At 56.3% G+C, this 23,803-nt stretch overlaps 11 protein-coding genes across 11 annotated transcripts; 4 read left to right on the top strand and 7 right to left on the bottom strand.

Annotated features, from left to right (window-relative positions):
• Nucleotides 1-890: 890 nt before the first annotated feature.
• Nucleotides 891-1,840, top strand: J7T54_006884 (uncharacterized protein; the record flags this gene model as incomplete). The annotated part of the gene is made up of 2 exons (XM_051508399.1): nt 891-928; nt 982-1,840. The coding sequence occupies 2 exons, from the start codon at nt 891-893 to the stop codon at nt 1,838-1,840; spliced, it is 897 nt and encodes a 298-aa protein (XP_051366098.1).
• Nucleotides 1,841-2,138: 298 nt separating this feature from the next.
• J7T54_006883 (DNA replication complex GINS protein PSF2) lies at nt 2,139-2,967 on the top strand (the record flags this gene model as incomplete). The annotated part of the gene is made up of 2 exons (XM_051508389.1): nt 2,139-2,252; nt 2,323-2,967. The coding sequence occupies 2 exons, from the start codon at nt 2,139-2,141 to the stop codon at nt 2,965-2,967; spliced, it is 759 nt and encodes a 252-aa protein (XP_051366097.1).
• An 88-nt stretch (nt 2,968-3,055) lies between these two features.
• On the bottom strand, nt 3,056-4,600 carry J7T54_006882 (uncharacterized protein; the record flags this gene model as incomplete). The annotated part of the gene is made up of 1 exon (XM_051508378.1): nt 3,056-4,600. The coding sequence occupies one exon, from the start codon at nt 4,598-4,600 to the stop codon at nt 3,056-3,058; it is 1,545 nt and encodes a 514-aa protein (XP_051366096.1).
• An 816-nt stretch (nt 4,601-5,416) lies between these two features.
• Nucleotides 5,417-8,002, bottom strand: J7T54_006881 (Sulfate permease-like protein; the record flags this gene model as incomplete). Its single annotated transcript, XM_051508367.1, has 2 exons — nt 5,417-7,477; nt 7,532-8,002. The coding sequence occupies 2 exons, from the start codon at nt 8,000-8,002 to the stop codon at nt 5,417-5,419; spliced, it is 2,532 nt and encodes an 843-aa protein (XP_051366095.1).
• Nucleotides 8,003-9,431: 1,429 nt separating this feature from the next.
• On the bottom strand, nt 9,432-9,761 carry J7T54_006880 (uncharacterized protein; the record flags this gene model as incomplete). Its single annotated transcript, XM_051508355.1, has 1 exon — nt 9,432-9,761. One exon carries the CDS (start codon nt 9,759-9,761, stop codon nt 9,432-9,434), a length of 330 nt encoding a protein of 109 aa, XP_051366094.1.
• A 342-nt stretch (nt 9,762-10,103) lies between these two features.
• J7T54_006879 (uncharacterized protein) lies at nt 10,104-12,036 on the bottom strand (the record flags this gene model as incomplete). Its single annotated transcript, XM_051508344.1, has 4 exons — nt 10,104-11,141; nt 11,200-11,607; nt 11,657-11,915; nt 11,975-12,036. 4 exons carry the CDS (start codon nt 12,034-12,036, stop codon nt 10,104-10,106), a joined length of 1,767 nt encoding a protein of 588 aa, XP_051366093.1.
• A 425-nt stretch (nt 12,037-12,461) lies between these two features.
• On the top strand, nt 12,462-14,330 carry J7T54_006878 (H/ACA ribonucleoprotein complex non-core subunit-like protein; the record flags this gene model as incomplete). Its single annotated transcript, XM_051508333.1, has 1 exon — nt 12,462-14,330. The coding sequence occupies one exon, from the start codon at nt 12,462-12,464 to the stop codon at nt 14,328-14,330; it is 1,869 nt and encodes a 622-aa protein (XP_051366092.1).
• Nucleotides 14,331-14,446: 116 nt separating this feature from the next.
• Nucleotides 14,447-15,681, bottom strand: J7T54_006877 (leucyl aminopeptidase; the record flags this gene model as incomplete). The annotated part of the gene is made up of 2 exons (XM_051508322.1): nt 14,447-15,445; nt 15,496-15,681. 2 exons carry the CDS (start codon nt 15,679-15,681, stop codon nt 14,447-14,449), a joined length of 1,185 nt encoding a protein of 394 aa, XP_051366091.1.
• A 687-nt stretch (nt 15,682-16,368) lies between these two features.
• J7T54_006876 (sodium/hydrogen exchanger family protein) lies at nt 16,369-18,174 on the bottom strand (the record flags this gene model as incomplete). The annotated part of the gene is made up of 3 exons (XM_051508311.1): nt 16,369-16,773; nt 16,838-17,991; nt 18,057-18,174. The coding sequence occupies 3 exons, from the start codon at nt 18,172-18,174 to the stop codon at nt 16,369-16,371; spliced, it is 1,677 nt and encodes a 558-aa protein (XP_051366090.1).
• A 1,408-nt stretch (nt 18,175-19,582) lies between these two features.
• Nucleotides 19,583-20,508, top strand: J7T54_006875 (uncharacterized protein; the record flags this gene model as incomplete). The annotated part of the gene is made up of 3 exons (XM_051508300.1): nt 19,583-19,633; nt 19,692-20,349; nt 20,408-20,508. 3 exons carry the CDS (start codon nt 19,583-19,585, stop codon nt 20,506-20,508), a joined length of 810 nt encoding a protein of 269 aa, XP_051366089.1.
• Nucleotides 20,509-21,036: 528 nt separating this feature from the next.
• J7T54_006874 (Cyclic AMP receptor-like protein A-like protein) lies at nt 21,037-22,550 on the bottom strand (the record flags this gene model as incomplete). Its single annotated transcript, XM_051508289.1, has 2 exons — nt 21,037-22,002; nt 22,056-22,550. 2 exons carry the CDS (start codon nt 22,548-22,550, stop codon nt 21,037-21,039), a joined length of 1,461 nt encoding a protein of 486 aa, XP_051366088.1.
• Between the last annotated feature and the right edge of the window lie 1,253 nt (nt 22,551-23,803).

The following is a 23,803-nucleotide window of genomic DNA, read 5'->3' as shown; positions in this document are numbered from 1 at the left end:
AGTCCACCTTTTGCTTTCGATCCATCCGCTGTCACCACTGGAATACATGCCACGACGACCAGGGCGTCGTTGAACATAGAGCATCCGTTGGCACGCAACGTGCCCCGATGTGGTGAGATTCGCCTGCCGGTACAAGGGCCTTACCGAAAGGCTCGCTGAAACTTGCCCAGCCAATCGAAAGTTTTCCTGTCAATGTCTCTCTCCTCTATCTTGCACCAGTGGGGTCTCCGAACCTCAGTGCTGACAGGGCTGAGCATAAGGTTGATTGTCGAAACCTGTTGATCGCTTTGTTTGCGTAGACGGGTATCACGTTTCTCACGGTCATCGGGGCGGCGTTGACGAAATCCGCGGCCGATGTCCATCGGGTACCAATCAACATCTCTGTGACACTCACGGCGATGCTCGGCTTGGTGTTTTGCAGAGAGCGCCCAGTGTGGTACATTCACATGGCGTACCAGGAAGGGCGGGCATGAGCGCGCATTCGACCATCCCACATTATCTGCAACCTAAATTGCCCTGCCCTAGGCATCAGGAATTTGTCCGGCTGTAACATGCCACCTCGCACGGAGTTGTATATAGCATTATACTATCCCTGAAGATAGGGTCGAGATCTTGCCATGCCCATGGCCGATAGCCAGTTCACTTTCGTTACCCACAGGCACATTTGTTGCAGAACACATACATAGCCCAAGTCTACTTCCTTGATAAAGCGGCTCCACGAGCAAACGAGCGGTCGTAGCATACATTCTGTGAAGCATGTAGGTCACCGGGGTGTTTACGCGCAGAGATCGATCGGCACTGACTAGATCTCGTCTAGGGCCAATTCAAAGGAGCCTGATTGTGGTACCTCCATATTTGCGCTCTCTAACCGGCCAAGAGCTACAAGAGCCATGGTGGCTAAGGTCCGCACTGGTTGCGTTACCTGCAAGTGAGTGCCAACGGGAATGAGGTTGGCTTCTTGGCGGAACTGACCTTTGACAGGAGACGCCACGTCAAATGCGACGAAGGTAAACCTGGGTGCCAGCGCTGCATCAAGTGGCAGGGACATTGCGACGGATACGAAGATCCGCGAGCGCAAATCAAGTCATCTGACGTGTCGAAGCGGAAGAAGCCGCGAACTGCGTCACCCGAGGACAAGGGCGAGAAGCTTAGATTACCACGGTGGTTCCGTCCCCTAGCCGAAGAAAGCAGAAAGTTGGTCACCCAGGCTCAGGATGTGTGCAACGAATACCCAGCCCCCGGTGTGGACAATTGGGGCAACAGTCTGTTCCAACAGAGGAGCCCATGTTGCGGCAGCTCCGAGGGCGGCTTCGAGAGTGGATTCTGGCAGACTGTGGTCCCGATGCTGCTACGAAGCAGCACCTCGGTCTGGTACTCCAACCTCGCCATACACGCGCTCATAGACTCGAAACAGCCCAGCTGGGGAGACGAGGGCGACGAGCATGCGAATGCCTGTTACCGCCGAGCGCTGAGGTACCACGGTCTGGCTCTGAGCCAGCTGCGCAACGAGGCCAAGAGTGGAGGCGATCTTGAGTGTGCTACTCTCTGCTGCTTCTTCTTCATCATCTTTGAGATGATGCACGAGGATGACAAGAGTGCGCAGGCGCACATGTACAATGGGTGTCAGATGCTCGGTGAACTGCGCGGAGACTCCCGAGGGCGGACACTGACGCACGCTGATGTCGATGCCATGTTACACGACGAGCTGCAGAAAGGCCTCCGATTCATCGCTGGGCAAATCACTGGCCCAAGCCAGGACTTGTTCAACAACCCATTGCTCGGATACGCTTGCTCCCGCGCTCTGAGCGTGACGAGCAGCGAGGCTGGCAGTGGTTTCTGAAGCGCTAGAAAGTGGTATTGATTTGCAGGTAGACAGGTCGAGGTCGCAGAGGATGGAGGACGGAGAATTGATGGACTGAATGAAGCCTGAAGTACCGACTGCCTTCGGCATTGACAAAGTCCGAAGATGCCGCACTCAGGCAGGCACGATGGTGGTGGTGGTGGTGGTGGTGGGGCACGGCAAGTGCTAAGGTATCTTAGACGAGGGGCACCGTAGGACAGCTCCGCAAGGAGTAGACATTTTGATCAACGACAGAACATAGTCCTGTATTACAACAACAAATATAGACTGAACGACAATGGCATCGCCTCTTCCCCCGGGGCTGGCCCCCTCAGAGATTGCGTTTCTGTGCGAAATGGAACTGATCACCATTGTGCCCCGCCAGAAACTGGAGAGAATCGATCTTCTCTCGGTGAGTGACAGCGCGTCTTGACGCGTCGCCAGCTAGCCTCGTGACGCCCTTCTTTCTGACTGCTCCCAAGGGCACGACACCGACACTGCGACCTCCCCGACGCGAGAACGTGCCCCTGTGGCTTGCTCTCTTGCTCAAGAAGCAGCGAAGAGCCAACATCCTCCCGCCGCCATGGCTGCATCCCGACTCGCTTGACCACATCATCAAGTACGAAACCAAGGTTGACCCTGTCGGATGGGCGCCGCCACCACCTCCGTCTGCACGCGCAGACGGGCGAGGTAATGCACGAAGAACAAATCGACCGGGCACGGTGCCTCTGTCTGCTCCCTTCCTCTCCTCCTGTACATCGGACGCTCCCAGCGGCGCCATTCCATACCACTGGTTTGAGCTCGCCGAGATGCTGCTCGCGCATGCAGCGGACGACATCACATCCTCGGCGGAAGTGCGAGGCCTGCTTCGCGACCTACAAGAAGTGCGTTCTGCCAAGTTGAGAGCCATCCCGGCGCAGCTGGAGGCCGGCATTGATGGTGTGATGAGTCTCCGCGGTGTGGGCGCCATGGAGCTGGCGGAAAGCCGAGGTCTGATCGGCGGTGTCATTGAGGGCGTACGCAAGATTGGCGCAAGTGCCGAGCTCTCGCGCCGTGAGGAAGAGGAGCAACGTGGTGACGCCGACATGGACAATGAGGCCAGCGACGATGATGGCATGGGATTCTAGAGAGAAACAAAAGGTGAGCTACGAAGTATGCGTCTTGGTCACGGATCAACTGACAACAAATCAGATCACCGAGGGGAGACTCCTTGCCCTAATAGTCGTATTCCTCCTCTTCGTCCCAATCGGCCATATCCTCACCCTCATCCATTGATTCTCCGGTGTCCGACTCACGACAACAATCCCAGCAAGCGTCAGGTTGTGATGGCAGAACCAAGCCGCCCAGAGGCCGGCCTTCGCTTTTCCTGGAATCAGCGACTCTACTGGATTTTCTCACGAATGGCGCCACCTTGTCGAACCAGTTCTTTGCCCAGCCGGCGCAATCGGAAAGAGGAGATGTCACTTGATCAATGTCCATGACAGTGGCCAGGCTCTTTCCAAGCTCCTCCAGATTGATTTCCTCATCGTAGGCAACACAGTCTTCCAACAGCGACCTGCATTCGCTGAGCGTGGCATCCATGCCCAGATACGCAACTGCCGGATCATATTCTTCTTGAAGGGAATGCCCTTCCGGGTCGTATGGTTCTGACTTACCTGGCGCTTGGCATGGGTCGTACCCGTCCTGTGGGACGTCACGGCAAGGGTCGTACGCAGGCCAGTGATGATGTTCAATACCCTGACCAGCATCGTCATTTACACTCACCGTGGCTGGAAGCGCAAGTTCCAGGGTGAACGGGCCACAATAACTGGACTGTTCCTCGCTCGACATTTCCTCTTGCATGTCGCTCAACATAACCTGGTCCGTATCGTTGTATGGTTCGCACCAGCCGTCGTTAGATAAGTTGTACTGTGTCCAGCGCACGCGCTTCGATGGTTTGCTGTACTCTGGCTCGCACTCGTCCTCACAGCGCCGTCGCTTGAGGACGCTGTGTCCCGGTCGACCGTTGGTATTAGAGTGCTGACCTCTTGGGGCGTTGTTGCCACAGTCAAACGAGGTCCAGGGAGAGCCGCTTGTCGACGAACGGGGCGAGTGGGTTGAGAGGGACTCGTTTGTCTCGCTCTTATCGCCATCGCTTTCTGGCAAGCATTCGTCTACAGTCGCTGTTGCAACCATCGCCTTGTCCGCATCGGCACTTGGTGCGCCGTCATCTTTTGTATCGTGGCTCGGTTGCGGCAAGCCCAGGCCTGTAATGCGTCTTGCAGCTACAATGGTCTCCTGTGCCTCCTGTTTCTGATGATCACCGTTTGAGTCGCTGCTGCACTTGTCGCTGGGCCTCCTCTTGAGCGCCCGTCTCACAGGGTGGTTATCGATATGTTCCGCAAGCTGGCGGTCCGTCGTTGTAGAGGCTGTATTTGTGGTTGTCGGACAGCCCGCCCGGTTGTCCTCGTCCGCCGTGACCATGGAGTGTCGAGTCTGATCAATCTGGACAGTGTTTCGATCAGTGACGGCGGGCAGAGCATTTGAAAATGCCGCATGAGGTGGTGTTTTCTGTCTGAACGTTTCAGCGGCCACTCTTGGAGCTGCTGGATGTGCCACCAGCTGGACATCATTCGGTAGAACCTCTTGCGCTTTGCCTCTCCAATCAAGACCCGTCATCAAGGGTGAGCTTCCTGGGAGCTTGGCTCGACGCCGTGTCTGGCGCGCCGGTGTAGATTGATGCCTTTTCTTGGTGATCCGGGGTGGCTTGCCAGCAGACATAGGGCTGTTTGTTTGGGATATGGTGGTCGACATTGCAGTCAGTGGTTGCTGTTCTTGTGTGTCGAATGACTATACAGTGCATTTACGACGGCCAAACAACTTGAAAACACATCCATGCACATTTCCAATGCCTACGGGGTTTCAGGTTCTTATGAATTGCTCAGTGTGTGTTGCTGCCCAGTCTTTGTGGCTGTTCGCGAAAATGAACGTCTTTGTCTGGCTTGAGCTGCCAATTCGGGAACAGACCGCAGACACTTGTTCGATTCATGAATACAAGTGATTTGCGTGAAAGATATGCACAAAGACAGGGTCTCGTTTCCGAACCATTGTTGCCTGTTTCTGGCGCCACAGTACACGTCGCTGTGCTGATGGTACGAGAAGCGCCTGGATGAACAAGTTCATGCTAACAGCGGAAAAAGCAGAGACGTAGATCTAGAGTTCTGAGCGTCTGTGCTGGCTGTGACGCATTCCGCTTTCGAAATAAAGTTTAATGAGGCAAGTTGAAATCATAACTATACAAAGGTCGGAAGTTGAGCGTAGGTATGATTGACGCTGTCGTGTTGAGTGACCAAGGAGACGAAGCGGAGTTAGGTCGGTCGATACTAGTGGAATCAAGATACACATAAGCTTACGGTCTTTTTAAACTCATGTATGAACTCTTGTCTATATGAATAGGTGAGCAGGAGAAAATAACAAGTAGCCTGATGATCTATGTCATCCAGCCACGCAATGCTCGCGAAATACAACAAATGGTATCATCTCCGTGACCACAACCTTGACAGTCGATCCCAAGAACGCCAAACAATGCAAATTAGATCAGTCCCTCCTCGCTTCTTCTTCCTCCTCTTCTTCACCCTCCCCTTCAGAGGTTGTGCAGTCCACCTGACAGCCCATCCGGCCATCCCTCACCTGCGCATCCCGCACAGCCACTTCAACCGCCTCCCACAGATCACCATGGAAGAATGGCCTATCGACGCCCCAGACACTCGCCATGCCCCTTCTAGCCTGGCGAGAGCTTGCCGTCAACGTCTTGATATCGCCATCCTCCACCTCCACGGCGGACTTGTTCCTACTCTCCGGCCGCAGCTCCTGGTCCAGCACCGCCGCAATCGTGTACGTGGGCTGCCACGAGCCCAGTGCCTCGTCGTTCTGTGAGGAAGGGTACCCGAACCCAGACACGGCAAGCGCCCGGCGCGTCCAGCGGTTGTGCACATTGGCAAAATGCAGTTCCGGCGCGTCGGGGGCGCAGTACCGCTCAAGCGTGTTGCGAAAGTCAATGAGGCCCTGGATGCTCGTGATGTCAATGTTGTTCACGGCGGCAAAGTCGAGGATGACAGCGCGCAGCAGCGGCAGACTCTTTTCGTCCTGCTCCCTGGTTGCTCTAGGGCCAGGGTCGTTCCAGAGACGGTCAGAGGGACTCTCAAAATGCTCTTCCGAGGTCCGCTGCGTGTTCTCCATGATACACCGCGTGAGCACGTCCATGTGCAGTGCTTGGTTGGTGTAGTTGTATCCTTCACTGAACCGGTAGATGAAGACACCGGGATAGGGAGTGTCGATGACAATGTCAGGGTTGGAAGCATCACGACGGCTGAGCGGTAGGAAGTGGTCGCGCTCAGACACTGGTTCGCAGCTAGTGCGCGATAGACGAGGCGAGGCGCTGGAGCTGACCTTGCACCTGGTGTTCGTGTTGTCGTTGTCATTGTCGTTGCCATTGTCGTTCTCGTTGTCCATGGAGACAACACGGCGTGTACGTGCAATTCCCAGGAACTCACCCTTGGTACGAGCGAGACGCACGAGCAGCATGACAAAGGACAGCGCAATGCCCACGTATATCGAGGTCTCGAGGGAGTCAAAGATGGCCAGCAATACGCCGACGATCCAAATGACAAGCTCGAGAGGGGCGAGCTGCCAATACTTGTGCAGGTTCTTGGGTGGAGTGATCAGGTTGCAGACGGCATGGATAATAAGACCGGCAAGCGCCGCGTTGGGGATGTACTGGAACACACCCGTCAAGACGTACAGCGCCAGAACGAGGATACCCGCGCTGAAGAGACCAGCGAGGGGCGTGCGGCTACCTGCCTTGGACAGGACAGCCGAGGCGCCAAACGACCCGGTGCAGACGTAGCCACCGACAAATGGGCTGAGCATATTGGCCGCACCGAGGGCAACGATCTCCTGAGAAGATGTGATGGTGTAGTTGAACATGCGGCCCATGGCCTTGGCAATGGCAATGTGCTCAATGATGAGAATGATGGATATGGCCGGCAGCTCCGGCAGAATGAGCTTGAGGAGCTTGGCGTCTGTTTGTGGCAGACCAGCCCGCTGAAACCCAGGCTCAATGCGGCCCACGATGCGGAACGGCGAGTCGTCGAGGTCACGCGTGCGGTTGACGAGGTAGCTCACCAGCGTGAACAGCAACATGACAAACGTGAGACGCAGCGAGGAGATGAAGGACCACGTGCGCTTGTTGGCGGGCCGTCTCTTCTCCATAAAGGAGCAGAAGTCGCGGATGGCGAAGAGGATGACAATGGAGCTGATGCCAATGGCGGCGTCAATCTTGGTGTCGGGTAGCGCCTTGAGAGTGGCGATGATGACCTTGTACGGTGACTCGCGGGTGTCGATGCCGGACAAGCCTAGAACGGTGGGCACCTGCGTGGACATGATGGTGATGCTGGCGGCTGTGACAAAGGCCGAGATGGGGATGTAGGGAATGAATTCAATGATCCAGCCGAGCCGCAAGAGACCAAAGAAGAGCATGACAGCGCCGCCGAGGAGGCTGAGAGCATGGGCGATATTCTCATTGCTGTACTCCCCTGGTGCCTTCTCGTGAACATGACTGATGACTTGGCCCACCAGCAGTGAGCCGACGGCGGTTGTCTAGATTTCAGGTTAGCGTAAGTTGCAATCATGAGGGACTCGAATGCGACCTACCCCAATCACAATGTCCTTGGACGTTCCAAACAGCCAGTAGAGCACAGCACCTGTGAAGGATGTGTACAACCCATACGCAGGGGTCAGCTGCGCCAAGATTGCGTACGCCATGGCCTGTGGCACAACGACCAGCCCGATCGTCAAGCCGGCAATGAAGTCTCCCAGCAGCCAGCGCCCGCTGTACCGCCTGATCCACGACGAGCTGGGGAAGAGACTCTGCATGTAGTTGACGGCAGCCGCGCGTGTGGGCGCCAGCTCCCGGAGGAACTCATTGACACTGGGCTCTTGCTCGAGGTAGATATCGGCGGGTTCGAGGATCTGGTAGGCTTTCGTGCCCAGGTGGTCGGGTTGGCGGACGTATCGCTCGTTGGTGTCGATGCCGAGGACAGAGGACGTGATGAAATGACCGGCACGAGACATCTTGGAGGGCTGTTTCTGTTGTTGGTGTTCTGTCCCTTGATCGTCTGCCATGGTGGCGGTGAGGCCGTTGTCGTAGAGGAACGACGACTGTCGATGGTACTCAAAGTAAGAGGGGGCTAATAGAAATTGTGATGATATTCGTAGGTCGTGGCATGCATAAGATCACATGAAATCTATTACAAACACGCTGAACGAAAATGGATGAGGATGAATTCAGAGGAAACCAAGCATCCAAAAAGGGAGAGTGAGTCGAAGCTCCTGGGGATGCACAGGATCTTTAAAGTAACCTTGCACCGGAAGCCGTCTGGCTGTCGGACGGCAAGCCGCGCACCTCGCGCTGAGAAACAGCCTTCCAAAGCAACGCCAGCCTTGTTCCCCGGCCCTGTGCCCGCTTCTTTGGCACTTAGCCCTCCCGGCAGGGCGGAGTTCGGCTAAGTAGGCCCCATGTTTGATGCAATCAGACTTTTCGCCGTTGCTGATTGGCGTTCCTCGAGTCATGGCGGTCTGGCAGGGCACCTTGGCATTCCCCGACCGGCCGGCGGCAGTCGTCGGCCGTCGGTGGTAGATGCCGGAAAGAGATCCACCTTTCCCGGCTGAAGGGCTCCGCTCTCGGCGCCGGACACACCCCGCTCCCGGTGTCCGAGCCGATCCTATCTAATAACCATATTCCCCCATTGTGAGTGGGACGGGAAATTCGCGGAAGATAGACACCAAGTTCACTTTGCAGTAAGCTCATATCCATTTCTCGTCAGAGAGGATGTTTGTCGGTGACCCATCAGGCAAGCAAAGGGAGCCGTCGGCATGCGATCACGGGGTCGGCAGCGTCGCTTGGACACCTCCTCCAACACTTTCGATAGGGCCAGGACAAGCATTCGGGTTACGTAGTGAAATTGGCGGCCACTGCCCAATGCTGCATTGGGCAGCCACAAGTTATAGTGTTCACATTCAGAAACGAGTTCCCTCAGGCCTCGGCCGCTGGACCGTCGACATCGGCAACTAATTCCCATGCGCTGCGCGGCAGCCTGAGACAAGTGCATCGGATGCCCTTCTAGGCTTCTAGGGACTAACACTACTATCCTCTCCCTCTTTGCGCCATTCTCAGGGGTTATGGCAAACATCAATCATTCACATTCCCCAGGCTATCAAGGCCACGCGTCATCATAAGCAGCTTCTTCAAGTGCCGGGTCTGGGAACCCTAAAGTAACGGATCTACGCTCGCCTAAAGGCGCTGTCAGAGCAAAACGACATTGCTTAACAAAGGGGAAACATTGTCAATTGAATTTATGGACGCGACATGCGACACATGATAAAAGTTCGCAGACCCATCCAATGTATTGAGCCTGTCCCCCGACTGAGATCCCCCGACTGAGATCCCCCGACTGAGATCCCCCGGCTGAGATTCCCCGACCGAGATCCCCCGACCGAGATACCCCACGTTGGTGCAGCTAGCCATCGGCTGCCCCAGTATCGCCGACTGCCTTTACAGCTTGGACTCCCTCGATTCCCGGCTCACTTCATCCTTGGTCTCCTCGCTTCCCCTCAGTGTTGTTCCCGACGTACTGCCGGCATCGACTTTTGTCGGCACCCGCTCGCTCGTTTCCGCCTTGAGGCTGATGGGGTCGCCGAGCTGAGACGGGTTCTCGCCGTTCTCGCCATGCAGCTCGCGCGCGGCTTTCGTCCGGAGGGTGTCGCCTTGCTTGTCCTTGGAGCGCTGCACCGAAGGATTGGCCTCGGAGCCGGTGCGCATGTTTTCCTGCAGGTAGTGCTGCTGCACCTTCTTCTTCTCCTTCTCGTCTTTGCGGGAGACCATGGTGGAATGTATACAGCCGAATAATGCTAGGAGTAATGATGCCATTCTTCGAGAACGACGGTTTTCACGTTGCGCTATGGGTTTATAACAGGGCGTGAGGTGGACATGTGACGACGCTAGATTTGGCCTGTGTGTTAAGGTCGAGGTCGTGATGGCCGCCAAGGCCTAGCACTTGCGGCGGTCATCGATGACCTCACGACTACCGCACAATCGCCGAGGGCCATCGATCGACAGTGTTGCGCATCAGCCACAACGCACATGTTGAAGGTCTGTTCAATCTCTCTTTGGGAAATCATTAATTTCGGTACTGAGGGGCGAGCGCAAATCGATGGGACGTTTGCTTTACTTTTTCCTCTCCAATAAGCAGTGACGTCCCCACTTTCGCATGTACTTGTCGGGCACAACGGCCAGGTCTGGAATCCACAAGATCCGCGACAGAATGTGCGTGTTGGCAGCATCGAGGAAAGGCTCGCAGCGGACAATGTCCCACGTGTCCACGTCGGCGATGTAGTCCGGCTCGTTGGGCGGCAGGGGCTCTGTCCGCTCCGGGTACTGGGTGTCGACAAGAAGAGAGCACATGGGCAGCTCGACGTATTTAGTCAGGTCTTCCTCGTTCCGGTCGTTGAAACCACTCGTGGGAAGCCATGTGCCGCTCCAGAACCCAAAGCCGGTACGCGCCTCCGAGAACTCTCCGGGGAGCAAACCTCGGAACTCGGACCGCACAAATTTGGCGTGCATGTCGCGTGGAAGGAAATATGACGAGGGAAAGCGATACCACTCCTTTCCCAGACATACCAGGTCTCCGTTACGACCGACATCCTGGCGCAGAGGATCGTAGACCTTCAGAGGTGCGGAAAATCCACTGTATTGCCCAAGTGCCCGACCGGCGGACAGCAAGGTTGATAGCCCGAGCACCGACCCGACGGCAAGGACCTTGAGGCGGGCTGGGATCTTGCCGACAAGCGTCGTGCGGTCGGAGGACCCGATGGCCGTCAACATGATGTGGAGAGACAGGGATGCGTTGAGAGCCAGGAAGGGGTATGCCGGGTACAGGAAGCGTTCTTCCTTGTGCGGCTGAGATGTAAAGATGGCCAGCCACATGTAGAAGGGAGCGGTGAAAACAATGGTGCGAAGACCGGACGATATACCCTGGTTGGATGGCGCCACCACCTTTGACAGCACGAACAGTGGCAAAGCCAGCATGGCCAAGATGAACCAGATGTTGAAGTTGAGGAGGAGGTTCTTGAAGTAAAAGGTCCACGGCTCAGTGCCGTACAGATCAGGGCCCCTGTCGGTGGAGAAAATATTGTACTTGACAATGTTCCAGGGGACAATGACCAGCTTCTTGTAGAAGAAGAGGTTCACAAGCGCGTCGCCAATCTGTCTCTGTTAGCGCAGGGACTGGCAATTGACACAAATTATTTACCACGACGAGTACGCCAGCAATGACGCCCTTGCCCAGCCTGATAAAGGACTCGAATAGAGCGTTGGAATCACCAAAGGCCATGAGAACAATCTCCTCCAACACGAATGGCGCACACAGGGCCGAGGCAAAGGGCCATCCCAGGACGCCGGCGACGGCAAACCACGTGATTCCCTGTGTCGTTTTCAGTCCCCCGCGCCAGTTCATGAACGCTGCTGCGCCTAGCATACACATGTACATGGCGAAACTCGAAGGCAGGTAGGCTGTGCTAGCGTGGAAGTTGCCAGGACTGGTGATGAGAGCAATGAGGAAGATGAAGCCGATCCGACCATTGATGGCCAAGGTCACAGACTGGTACATGAGGGTCTGGCAAAACGCGCAGACAAATGCTAGACCGATGCGGACAGAGTAGAACTCGGCAACCTAGATACAGTCAGCCCCCTTTTTGCGATACTGCAAAGACAACGCCTACCTTGTCGGGGTGAGGCAGAATGCGCCTAAAATTCCCCACCACCGCGTGCAGGGCAATGTACAGCCAGCTCCGGATGGCATAGTCAGGGGAGTACTCCCAAGTCTGGAGCCCGTAGCCATGCGAGAGGTAGTGTGTGGGTTCCCAGTAATTGAAGGTCTCGTCGCAATCCTGTATCGGCGCGAAGAATGCGGAGACAAGCGCCGCGGCAAGAAAATATCCAAATGCCCGGATTGGCTTGATCACGTAGACGCTCGGGAGTCTGGGATCAGATGGTTAGCGTTGGGAGTCCTCGAAGGTTTGGAGACGCCTCAAACTCACTTTTTCCGAGCGTGCGAGGCCTCGGGATGCACGAACTCGGGGCTCGCGTGGGCGGGCGGCATGTTTGCTGCTGAATCTGTGGGAAGGGGAGGGTGGTGGATGTGAAGGTGAAGGTGAGGGTGAGAGGAGAAGGCGAAGATTGTGAGAGGTTGAGGCGCATATGTCATCTCCCAACTTTTGGGGAGGTACCGAGTCCACTGCTCCTGCCCTGCCCAAGCTACCCCTGCACTGAAGGTTCGGTGAATCTCGGTGAGGAAGACGCTAATGCAGGTGTCGTTGCCGCCCCACCTTCCGTAGCCAGTTCACCTGGATTTTTTTTCCAAGGGTCCATGTCCGACATCATCGTCCGCCTGCAATTTTTATTTTTCAAGGTTCTGACTTTTCCACTGAGGGCTCTCATCACTTTGTTCCTTCTCACTCTAGTTCTCAGTCGATTGTTTGTATTGTCTCAGGGCGCACGCCAATTCTTTTGCATTATACAAGCGCAATGTCTGGCTTCCAGATTCCAGGCTTGGGTCAGGCCCAGCCAAGTCCGCTTCCCACAGACCAGCCGCAGTCTGGCTCGACAACCGATGCCCAAGCCGTTCAAAGCCACAACGACAATGTGGTCAATCCTGATGCGACCACTGCGGAGCAGCCTGAAGGCAGTAAATCAGCCGTCCAGTCCAATCGCGAACAACCGACCACCAGTCCGAGTCATGCCATCGCGACAGTTCCAGCGACTTCGGCCGCGCAGAATGAAGTGGTGATGGGGGATTCAACTGAGCCCCTCGCCCCAGAAGCGGCGAACAGCACAGATGCACCTGCGCAGCAACAGGACGCCGTTGCGACCGACGACGCGATGATGATCGACCGGCCAGCGAGCCCCCCATCTCTCACAAGTGCGTTGGAAGCAGCGCTAGGTGGCCTTCAAGGCGACGACGCTGAAGTTACACTCCCTGCACAGCAGGGCAACTCGACAAACGAGCAGCAACCCGCACAACAAGATACCGCCCCTGCTACAGCCAGCGAAAACCCGGAATTTGAGGTCGACTCGTCACCCTACGTCAGCTCCGACTCTAGCAGTGATTCCTCCGACGACGAAGACTCAGATAATGAGGGCTACGAACTACTCGGGGTGGAGGAAACAGCTCGCATGCTCATGGAAGCGGAAGGCGGGTCGGACGACGAGGGTGACAAGGGCGGCAAGTCAGGTGCGGGCGCCCATCTCCGTACCAAGAATGAGCTTCCCGAAGAGACGATACCACGACCCGACGTGACCATCACGCCTGAGATGAAAATTGAGGAGCTCGGTGCGGTCGAGCATGTTGTCGAGAACATGATCCTCATCAAGGCCTTCACGCCAGGTGAGTACCAGGTTCTCGACACGGGGTCGGTAGTCTGCAATGAGGAGCGCGTCGTCATAGGCGCCATCGCGGAGACAATTGGCAAGGTACTGCAGCCCATGTACACGATGCACTTCAACTCAGCCGAAGAGATCAAGGAGCTGGGTGTCCAGGTGGGCACAAAGGTCTTTTACCCGGCAGAGCACGCCAGCTTTGTCTTTACGGAGCCGCTCAAGAGTGCCAAGGGTACGGACGCCAGCAACATCCATGACGAGGAGGTTCCAGAGGATGAGATGGAGTTCTCGGATGACGAGAAGGAAGCGGAGTACAAGCGCGCACTCAAGGAGAAGAAGAGGAAGAAGCACGGCGCGACCCGAGGAGGACGTGAGCAGCCCGCAACAGCTGGCCAGGGCATGGGACCGAGCGGCGAGCTAAACTACGACGACGATGATGGGCCGTACAAGCCTCTGTCTAGACCGCCCGGGTTTGGCAGCGGTCCTGTCTCGCAGGAGGAACCGGGCAGACCGAGTCACAGGGGCAGGGGACGAGGCGATGCGCGAGGAGGGAGAGGCAGTCGTGGGAGAGGTGGACGTGGCGGCGGCGGTGGTGGTGGTGGTCACAGCGGGCCGAGGGACGGCTTTTCGGCTGCTCCTCAGGGGTATCAACAACAACATCACAATCAACATCAGCAGCAGCAGTACCCACAGCCACCTCAACAGCAACAGTCATTCCAGCCACCACCTCCACCCGGGTGGAATGGTCAGGCGCCGGCACAACCACCCGCCATGCCCAACTTCGGGTTCCAGTTCCCTGGATGGCCACAGCCGCAGCCAGGTCAACAACACGCGACGCCTCCTCCTCCCCCTGGCTGGCCGGGCGCGGTCCAGGCGCACCACCCGCAGCAGCAGGAGGGTGGCAACAGTGCTTTCATGAACCCAGCGCTCATAGCTGCGTTAGTGAACCAGATGCAGGGACAGAATCAGCAGGGCGGGCAGCAGCCGCAATGGCCGCAACAACCACCGGGGCAATGAGAGGCGGTATACTAGGATGGAGACAAAGAAAATCGCACATATCAATGATACCCTGGCAAGGTGATAACATAGGATTCAAACGCTCAGTATCTAAGTAACTTCTAAGGCGAATCGCTCTACAGCTCGTCGCCGTCGTCCTTCTTGCCGTCAAAGTCGTGGTACGCCAGCTCGTACACGAGACCCAGCGTCATCCTCGCGTGCTCCACCATGTGCTGGAACGAGAGGTGCTTGATGGTGTCGTCGGTCGTGTGGATGTGGGGGTTCGAGTCCTCGAACGCAGACTCGATAGCGAATGCCGAAGGATACCCGTACTTGGAGGCCGACGCATGGTCGGAGCAGGCGTAGCCGCACTTGGTCTCGACCCAGGGGATGTTGCAATACTCCTCGATGACGCGCTTGATGAACTTTGTCAGACCGCTGTCGACAAAATCCATGATGACACCGATGCTCTCGGGCTTGTTGGCGTCGAGAGTCTTCTTTACGTAGCCGGTCATGTCCTGCTGGAGCATGGCCTTGACGTCGCGGCCGTTCTTGTGGTAGTCGGAGAAGATGGCCTCGCTGCCGAGGAGACCGGCCTCTTCGGCACTGTACCAGTGGAACTCGATGGTGTTGCGAGCCTTGCCGCCGGTAATCTTCTCGTCCTGCAGGAGCGCTTTGAGAACCTCGAGTATGGTCACGGTGCCACTGCCATCGTCGTCGGCGCCGGGCGCCGCAAGGATAGTGGGCAGCCACAGGTTCGTCGAGTCGAGGTGGGCGCCGACCACGACGGTCGAATTGGTCTCGCCGGGTATGGTGACAATGACAGAGTGCTGCTTCCAGCTGTGATCGAAGCCAACGGCGTCCGCGCTGTCCGCCTCGGCCGCAGAGAGCAGGCTCTTTGCCTTCTTGAGGACAAAATCCGACGCCTGGAGGCCGAGATCAGACTTGTAGTAGCGTGTGTGGAAACCACTCAGGCCCTCGAGGTTGGCCTGAATGTTGTCCTTGTCGAGATGGCGGAAGAGCGCGTTGACGTTCTTCTGCTGAGTGCACTTGGCAGGGAAGTCCACGGTAGCTGGGGCGACAGCTTCGGCGTTAAAGTCCTGGTACTCGGTGATGTCCATAAAGTTCTGGCCGTTCTGCGCGATGTTAGCGAGCGTGTCAACGGCATTGAGGCGTGCCTCCTTACCCTGCGCAATTCCCACTTCTTCTCCTCGGTCACCCATCGTGTCTCGCCCGGCGAAAGCTCAATGAGGAACTTCTCGTCGCTGACAGCGGGGAAGACCTCGAAGGCGTTGGCCTCGTGCTTCTCGATGAAGCGGGCGGTGGCAGCAGACGCGTAAGCCGTCAGGAGCGTAGCGCGCGAAAATTTCATGATGATGGATCGCGATAGGAGCTCGGAATAGGATACAAAATGGACGTGATGTTGGTTGTAGAAACAATGAGCACAACGAAGCGATGAAGGTGGTAATGATGTCAGGCGTCGCAGCCTGAGACGCGGCCGGCCTCGGCCGACCAGGCTGAAGTAGCACTGTCAGCTGGGTGGCCGGGAAAGTACCATTAATTGCTGCATGCGGCTTAGTCCTGACCATCCCGAGCACCGAGCTGGAGCGGTTTAGCTACCCTACAGGTCTGCATCAGACTGACCTTCCGCTTCACCACCGTTATTCCATAAATGTACCTTTCTTGGCCCAGCTACATGCTCGACCTCGATACGTTGGCAGGGAAATGCGCGGAGAGAGGGAGATGGTCGTTTTTCCTGTGATGGCGTGCCGCTCAAGGCGAGGCGAAGAAGTCATTATCCCCTTTCTTCCATAATTGCACTTTGCTGACGAAAGCAGATGGCTGGAGAAGTTGCGAGTCCTGGCAACGCCGTAGCCATTCTATAGGCCCTTCTGGTGACGAAAAATGGCCAATGCTATTGATCAGATAGCCTGGCTCTACTGTTCCACCTCTAATGTTCTCGCGAGCATAAAGCCCTGTTCCACCCCTTCCCCGCTACAACAGCCCAAGCTGGTGAAGTAAAGGGCCAGGTATGTCGTTTGGTAATGTATCAAATGCGTCAGTTCCCTTGCTTATCCGGCGGTGGCGTATGGTCCAGGAATCGGATCGAACGATTGGGGAGCTCTGGTATTGGTGCGAGTGGTCCCTGATCCTGATCAACTGGCTTGTCGCCGGATTGGTCTGCTGCCGTCGGTGGTAAAGGGATGACGGAACCACGCAGTCTGGGGCCCATACGAATATATTCATCATCAGCTTGCGTCTGTGCTTGTGACTCAGCATCGCCGGTTGGTTGCTTCCGCGCAGCTCGATTCCTGCTGAGTGGGAATGAGACTCTACCGCGGACTCGCACGGCCCGCTGATTCGTGTCCGCCTCGTCGCCGCTCGTGACGGAGAGATTGCGAGTTAGGGTGCGAGGAGCATAATACCCAAGCTTTCCCAGGGGAATGCTCAGTCCGTGAACGACCTAGAATAAAGTTAGCATAGACCTACAATTGCTAGCGTCCAACAATACATACAATGCTACATACGGCGAGGAACCACACGACAACGCGGACAGTCTCCTTGAATTGATCCAGATCCGGTGCAGGGTTGGAACCCTCCGCAAGGCCGTCGATGAACTCGAGGGTAACGTAGAGATAGAACACGGCGGAGACTCCAATGGGACCAAAGAATCCCACAAAGATAGCCTGCTTCGCCTGCTCAATCTGCGGGATCCAGCGATGAACGGCGAATACGAACGGCAGGCGTCGGAGCATGAGAGCCAATACACCCAAGGGGATCAGGCGATAGATGGGAATCACATTGTTGTGCACAAACTCGTGCCACGGGATCACTGCGCCATACCACATGAAGATTGTGACGTTGAGCAGCATATCAATGGTCGGCTGGAACGAGTCGTCCGCGGTCTCCAGGCGGAACCAGTCATCCCAGGTGAAAGCGTTGCCGGCAATGAAGCAGGCCAGGACGTCGTCGCTGCCAATCATGCCGCACGTTCCGACGATGAAGAGTGCGAGAGAAATCGCAAAGACGAGAAAGCTCTCTCGGTCAACATACTTGCGATCCTCGGCCCACTTCAGCAGTACCTTTGCCAGCAAGCCGGTGGCTGCGCCATAGATGATGCTCAGAAGAATGGTATAGCCCCAGGTCTCACCAAACCAGAGACCTATTGCCGTGCCAGCGCCCGCCGCCGATCCTTGCTCGCCATGTGCGCCGACGTGCTTGATGAGGTACAAGGCCAGGAAGAGGAAAGGATAGCCCAGGCCGTCGTTGGCGCCCGACTCACTGATGATGAGGTCTTGAAGGTCCTTGGGGATATTGTGGTCGGCGAACCGGCCCTTGACAATGACATTGGACAGGACCGGATCGGTGGGCGTGACGCAGGAACCGACGGCCAAGGCATAGAGGAACGGGAAGCTGGGGACCATGGCCCAGACGAGGAGGCTCGTGGAGAGCCACATGCAGGTCATGACGAGCCCGACGAGCAGAGTCATAGGCCTCCACTGGACGCGCAGGTATTTGCTTGGCAGCTGCACGCCAGCGAGCACGAACTGGACGCCGAGGACGAGGCGGGAGAAGGCCAGGGTGACGGCCTCGACGTTGGCCTGCGTGCCTGCATATTCGAGCGGTCTGATCAGATTCGCCGCGGCGGGAGAGAAGGCAACGCCAGCTAGGAGAGATATGACTGGGCGGGCATCAAATGTGAGCATTCCATATATTGGGAAGAGGATGGAGGGCATGCGTGCTTACGGGCCTCGGAGAGGTAAAAGGTCTCTTTGCACAGGAACGAGACGAGACCAAACAGGGAGATCCAGCCGCCAAGGAAGCCCACCAGAATGTTGAAGTTTGTGAGCGCCAGTGTAGGCATGATTGTGATCTTGGCGCGCAGCAAGTGCCTGGAGGGTCCCGTCCTCTAGTATGCAATTGCCCTAGGCTTGGCGATGCTCATGTTAGCGATGCGTGACCTGGTGTTGAAGACGCGGCGTGTCAACAGCGGCACGAGCGTGCGCGAACGAAGCGACAATTCAGGATCTCAATAATCGCGCAGAGAATTGTAGTCTGCCGCGTCATAGCTTTTTACCATGGACAGTTAACAGCTTAATACCCGGTGGTGATCCGCTCTCACGGCAAAGTCGGCAGCGAACGCGCCATTGTGGTGGCCGAGTCGGCTCGCGGGCTGGTACAGGTCCTGTCAGTGACAGGGACATGCCTCGAGCTCGCAACGGGCAATGCCATAGCGGTACGATTTGGCCTCGATAGGCAGACTCAAGAGGGCCGATGGGCTTCAACATTCGGATTTGGATTGAAGTGCCCTACGGCCTTGTCGAGTTGGTGTGACACGCCACCAGGAACTTTGTCGACAGAATGTGTCGAAGAACGACGTTGGGACAGCCATACCAACATTGAGCACTTCTGATCGCGTTCAGGTCGGTGCGGCAAATCGTAGTTGAATCCATTCAGGCTCGTGCAAAATGATGGTCATGGGCTCATGTCGAGCTGATCACTATCCGTTTTCGACAGGGTATCAGCGCTCAGATGGTATGCTCGTTTGACATACCCGGTACTTTTTAATGCGGAAGAACGCGATAGCCTCGAACGGCTACTGCTACCACGCTCAGTGCATGTACGAATTAGTGACCTAGGGGGAGGATTACTCCGGTCAACAAATACTAGGACATTCAAAAGTTATCGAAGATTCCTTAGGTCTAGACAGAGAGTGATGATTAACACACCCTTCTCGAGCCTTATCAGCACGTAATCCCTTGGACTAGACCCATCCCCCATCGATACGTCACCCCACCTCTGGCACATTTCATCCTCGGGTCGATGTCGACAAGGACCGACCTCTCTCATCGCTAGTTCTTACAGCACCATCCCCATCCAGATCCAGATCCATTGTTTATCGCGCGCATACTCATCCGTCGCACAGAAACCCAATGGCCCGCTGCCTCATTGCGATGCAAACCATTAGCTGAGTGCGGCGCAGCTGTCCTATCAGAAGCCCATCCACCCCCATTTCAGCTCACTTCTTCCCGGCACCAGCCAACCGATTACGGTCATCAATCCAGGAACCGCATACGATTCCTTTCCAATGAACAGAATCGTATGACTGTGTGCCAGAAGACTGGTTCAGTCAATTCGTACATAGCCGATATAAATATCACAGCTCGGGGGCCCTGTCTGCCTGGCTCGATCTTGACTTGGACAACTCTCCGGGCCAGCTTTGTTTTGCAAGGGCACTCGTGTTGTTTTTGTTGCTTGTGCGATACCATATCATGGCGCTCCACCATGGGCGAGCGACGTCTGTCGAGACGCTGCCCAACGAGGTGAGTTGGCCGTGCACCAGGCAGTGGGTAGAGGTGCGTCCTAACAAGCCATCCCCAGATCATGGTCGCCATCCTCGACCCCTTTGCCACAACCGAGCTTCTCCCGCTAGCCGCCGTCTGCAATCGCTTCCATCTGGTCATCACGCGCCTCCTTTATCGTCGTCTCGTCAACGTCTCCTCCCTGCCCAGCAATGATCTCATCCTCGAGTGCTATCATCCAAGCGCCAAGATCACGACCCCTTATCTTGCCTGTCGTCATCTCGGCACCTCCACACGAGGTGATGAGATCAGGAAAGGGGACCATGTTGAGGCGAGTGATCTGAAAAGGATGTATTCGTCATTCAAGCCCGTCATTGCAGAGGAGAACCGTCGTCATCGGCTTGACGGTGAAGTCGTCGACGACACGGCAACGGAGATGATCTCGCTCGACGAAGGCAGTCTCTTCTCACAACTCTGTGCGCAGATCAACCTCGTCAAGGTGGGACCCAGACCGGGTCTGTTCACCAGCTGCGTGCCCATGAGCGAGGGCGTTATCAGAACTTGGCGGGAGTGGCTTGCGCAAGAGGCAGACGGCCGTGGCGACGGTATCCTGTGGCTGGGAACCGACCAGGGCGTTGGTCTCCGATTCCGCGTCACGCATGGCGCCTCGGATCGGATGCCTGTCATCTCTGGGCCAGATGACTACCCGCCCATCACGTACAGGCTCGAGTACCAAGGTGCGTGCTTTGTCCAGTGATGACACTGGTGCAAGGGCAATGGAATAACCCCTCTCAGAACTCATCGTCCGCACGCGCAAGCTCCTCATAGCAGCTGAAGAAGCCGAGGTCCAGCATTTCTCGAATTCAGGTAAAGCCATAGTGATCGCTTCCATGTAGTCGGGTGAATGAGGAGATGGGACAAGTCAACAAGGACAAGAGTTCGCAGGGATTCAAAGACTATTTCATGTCTGGGGTGTGACAGTCCTTTTGCTTACCGCTTGCCTTAGTTCAAGAGCTGTACACGACGAGCCACAGCCTGGGACTACCAGTTTCGACGCTTTTTACGCTTGATGCAGCCACGGAATGGTTTCCAATGCGACCACCGCCAACGGGAAAGTCTCTCGCGGTCTAGAGGACATGGACATTATGCAACACAGCGATGACACAGGACTTCGTCTTGACGGGACGGCTTGTGCCTTGATGGTGGGCAGCCGAGCCTGATGGTCCTGGACCAGAGTTCTATCGGGTGTGGAAAATAGAAAGGACTAGCAATACTGGAGAGGCATTGCTACATGAGCGCTCTGTTCTCGCCAAAACATAGCTTCTCATCAAAGCATGCCCTCACATCCCCGTGCAGGCACCCAAATGTACGTCCAAATACTCCAAGGGTCTTGAATAGATGAATCACACACACCGTTTTTCAGATCAGAATCTATCGGAGCTCTTTTTCGTGGAGTCAGTCATTCCTCTCAGCTCCACATCGCTGCTCATCGTGCCCATCTCGCCGTCGTCGCTGCTTTCCTCTTCATCCCGCTGTCGCCGGGCCATGTTGCTGGCGATCTGCTCCAGCCGCGCATCCAGGTGCTGCGACACGCCGTTGCGCTCATCTCGCCAGCGGCGCCACGCGTTGCGAAGCATCTTCTTGCTCGTGATGAAGAAGATGACGGCGTTCCAGAGTCCCTGCAAGGGCAGCACAGCGGCGGTAGCGACGTGATACCCATACGGCGACGAGGCTGTTCGCCAGCTGTGGATGCGGTTCATGCTGCTGGGGATCCAGGTCACCAGGACACTGATCGCGAATAGCACGCTCGTTCGTAGATAGGCGCGCTTTATGGGATCAGCGATGCCGAATTTGGCCAGGAGACCCATGTACTTCTTCTCCTTGGGCGATTTTTGCATGGGCTGCGCAGGGGTGGCTGTGACAAAGGTTGAGTACTGACTCGGCACCGTCGGCACCTGTCTCTGCGTCGGGACTGTGTCTGCCATGGTCCTGTCGCGGTCGAGTGAAGGCAGGGCGGCCCTTTTCGGTTCGGAGGGCGGGTTCGGCATCGTGGCCGCTGTGTGAAATATCTGGACCTCGGTGATAACGGTGCCGTAGAAGCCATCGCACGGAACCTCTGGCAGCTTCAATGACCCTGACCATTGTCTGGCAAGCCGGAACTGCCGCGAGGAGAGGAGATGAGGGGGGCAGTCAGGAGAGTTTTTGACTGAGTCGTCGGATGTGTGTTGTAGTAAAGTGTTGGAAAAGGAGTGAACTTTGTTCCGCGTGCGCCAGACGAGATAGCCGACGGCAGTATAGAGGCCAATGGAACCGACAATGCAGATCCAGATGAGCATGTAGTACGTGTAAATGCGGATATCGTCCCACTCACGGTCTACCCAGCACCAAATCTACACACCTGTCAGTCCGATCCCCAGAATCACGAATGTTGGAAGTATCATACAGTGGCCTCACCATACACCAAGCCCCGCTCATCATCTCTGATGACCAGGAGAGTCAGGGCAATGCAAAATGGTCCCCCGTAGCAGACAATGCAGTAGAGCCACCACCACCGTTGGAACGAGTCTGGTTTGGCGCGGAAAAAGAAGACGAGAAAGACATTGACGGCCATGGCGAGCGACCACCAGGGGTCGCTCTGCATGAACATCTCGAAGAGGAACGCCTGCGTCTGACACAGAGAGGATTCCTTGCCAGCATTCAGCCCGTCCATGGCGATGATGCTGGCGATGCTGGCGCCCACGTTGGCGACGCTCGCGAATGCAATGAAGCGATTCTGTACATTGCGCACTTCGGGAGCAAGGTAGTAGGTGATGAATATGAGAAAAACGGCGACCAGGGAGATGCAACCGCCGGTGCGTTCAAGTGAGGTGAGTGTCGTCGCCTGCCAGTCGTCGAGTTGTTCCGACGCGGGAATGTCGGGCAAGCCTGCGCTCGACATGGCGACGGCTCAGGGCAGGAGCGTGTACTGCCAGGTACGCAAGGAGAACTTATCGACTAACCATTCATTTGCGTTTGAAAGGGGGGCCCGTCATAGAGGATCGTGCTGACGATGAAGACCGAAGTTTGCGTAGCGAGATGAGGCTGATTGTACTGCGCGGTAACCCACAACGCAGCAACAGAATCGTGACCGGCTCCTGCGATCAGTAGGTGCGAGAGTCCAAAAAGAATGGGAGAGACGCAAAGACAAAGAGGTGAGGGAAAACGTCCGAAGGCAGGCGAGCCATCGCCACCTCAGACGAACTGAAGGGGGGTGATTCACGCGTTACATACGGGAGCAGAATTGTTGTACAACATGCGGCCATCCTGCATGCTTGCTTGCTCGCTCGCTTGTTTTCTCTCTTCCCGAGCGTAGAACACCTCATCTTGATCGCGTATTCGTCACCTTCGAGGGTCACAGGAAAGAGATGCATTCTCCTCCGATAGAACCCCAGATCCCGACCCAATGGACGACGGAAGATGTGTATTGACGCACAGGCCCGGCAAGGCACACCCATCTCCCCCAGCATCGAGATGAAGCCTGACGAGAGACGGAATTGGGAGACAGCAGGTTGCTTGCCCAGACATGCTGCACTGGGCAAACATCGGCGGACGGCGGATCGATTCTGGACCTGCGGCTCCGAGCAGGCCCATCCATTCCCGAATCTTTAGGAAGAGGACGTCTTCAGCACGAAGCCACGAAGACTGAATGCGAAAGATGGTCCACGGTTCTTTGCACGCACAAGCCACCTGTGAAGTATGGAGCTTGGGTCAGGGACCTCCGCTTTCCCACCATTCAGCCTCATCTGCAACCACCCAGAGGCGATGATGTAGCTTGAGGGGCAATCCCAACTTGCAGCACCAACAATGCGAGCATGTGTTTGGAAGAGAACCAACTGCAATGGTATCTGGATAATACCGTGTCTTTGCATCAATTTTGCCCGCCGCTTCTGCAACCAGGCTGCAGCTTGCCGACTCGGTTGGCATGCAAGCTCCAGCCTGGTTGCGCAAGGTGACACTTGGCTGCCAACAAATTCCCTTTGCACAAGCCAGGGTGTGACAGCGCCCTTATAATGGCGAGACAAGTGCTGCAGTCGGTCAACACCCAGCGCCACGCTCTTATGTTCTGTTCGAAGAGTGAGGCTCGTCCACTCGTCCCAGCCAGTGCCGCCTACGCTGCATCAAGTGGAATCCACCAGCATCACGCGCCTAGTA

The sequence above is a fragment of the Emericellopsis cladophorae genome, assembly GCF_022114955.1.
Source record: "Emericellopsis cladophorae strain MUM 19.33 chromosome Unknown NODE_2_length_1295279_cov_118_880017, whole genome shotgun sequence".
Taxonomy (NCBI): domain Eukaryota; kingdom Fungi; phylum Ascomycota; class Sordariomycetes; order Hypocreales; family Bionectriaceae; genus Emericellopsis; species Emericellopsis cladophorae.
This window is presented reverse-complemented; position numbering and strand designations above follow the sequence as displayed.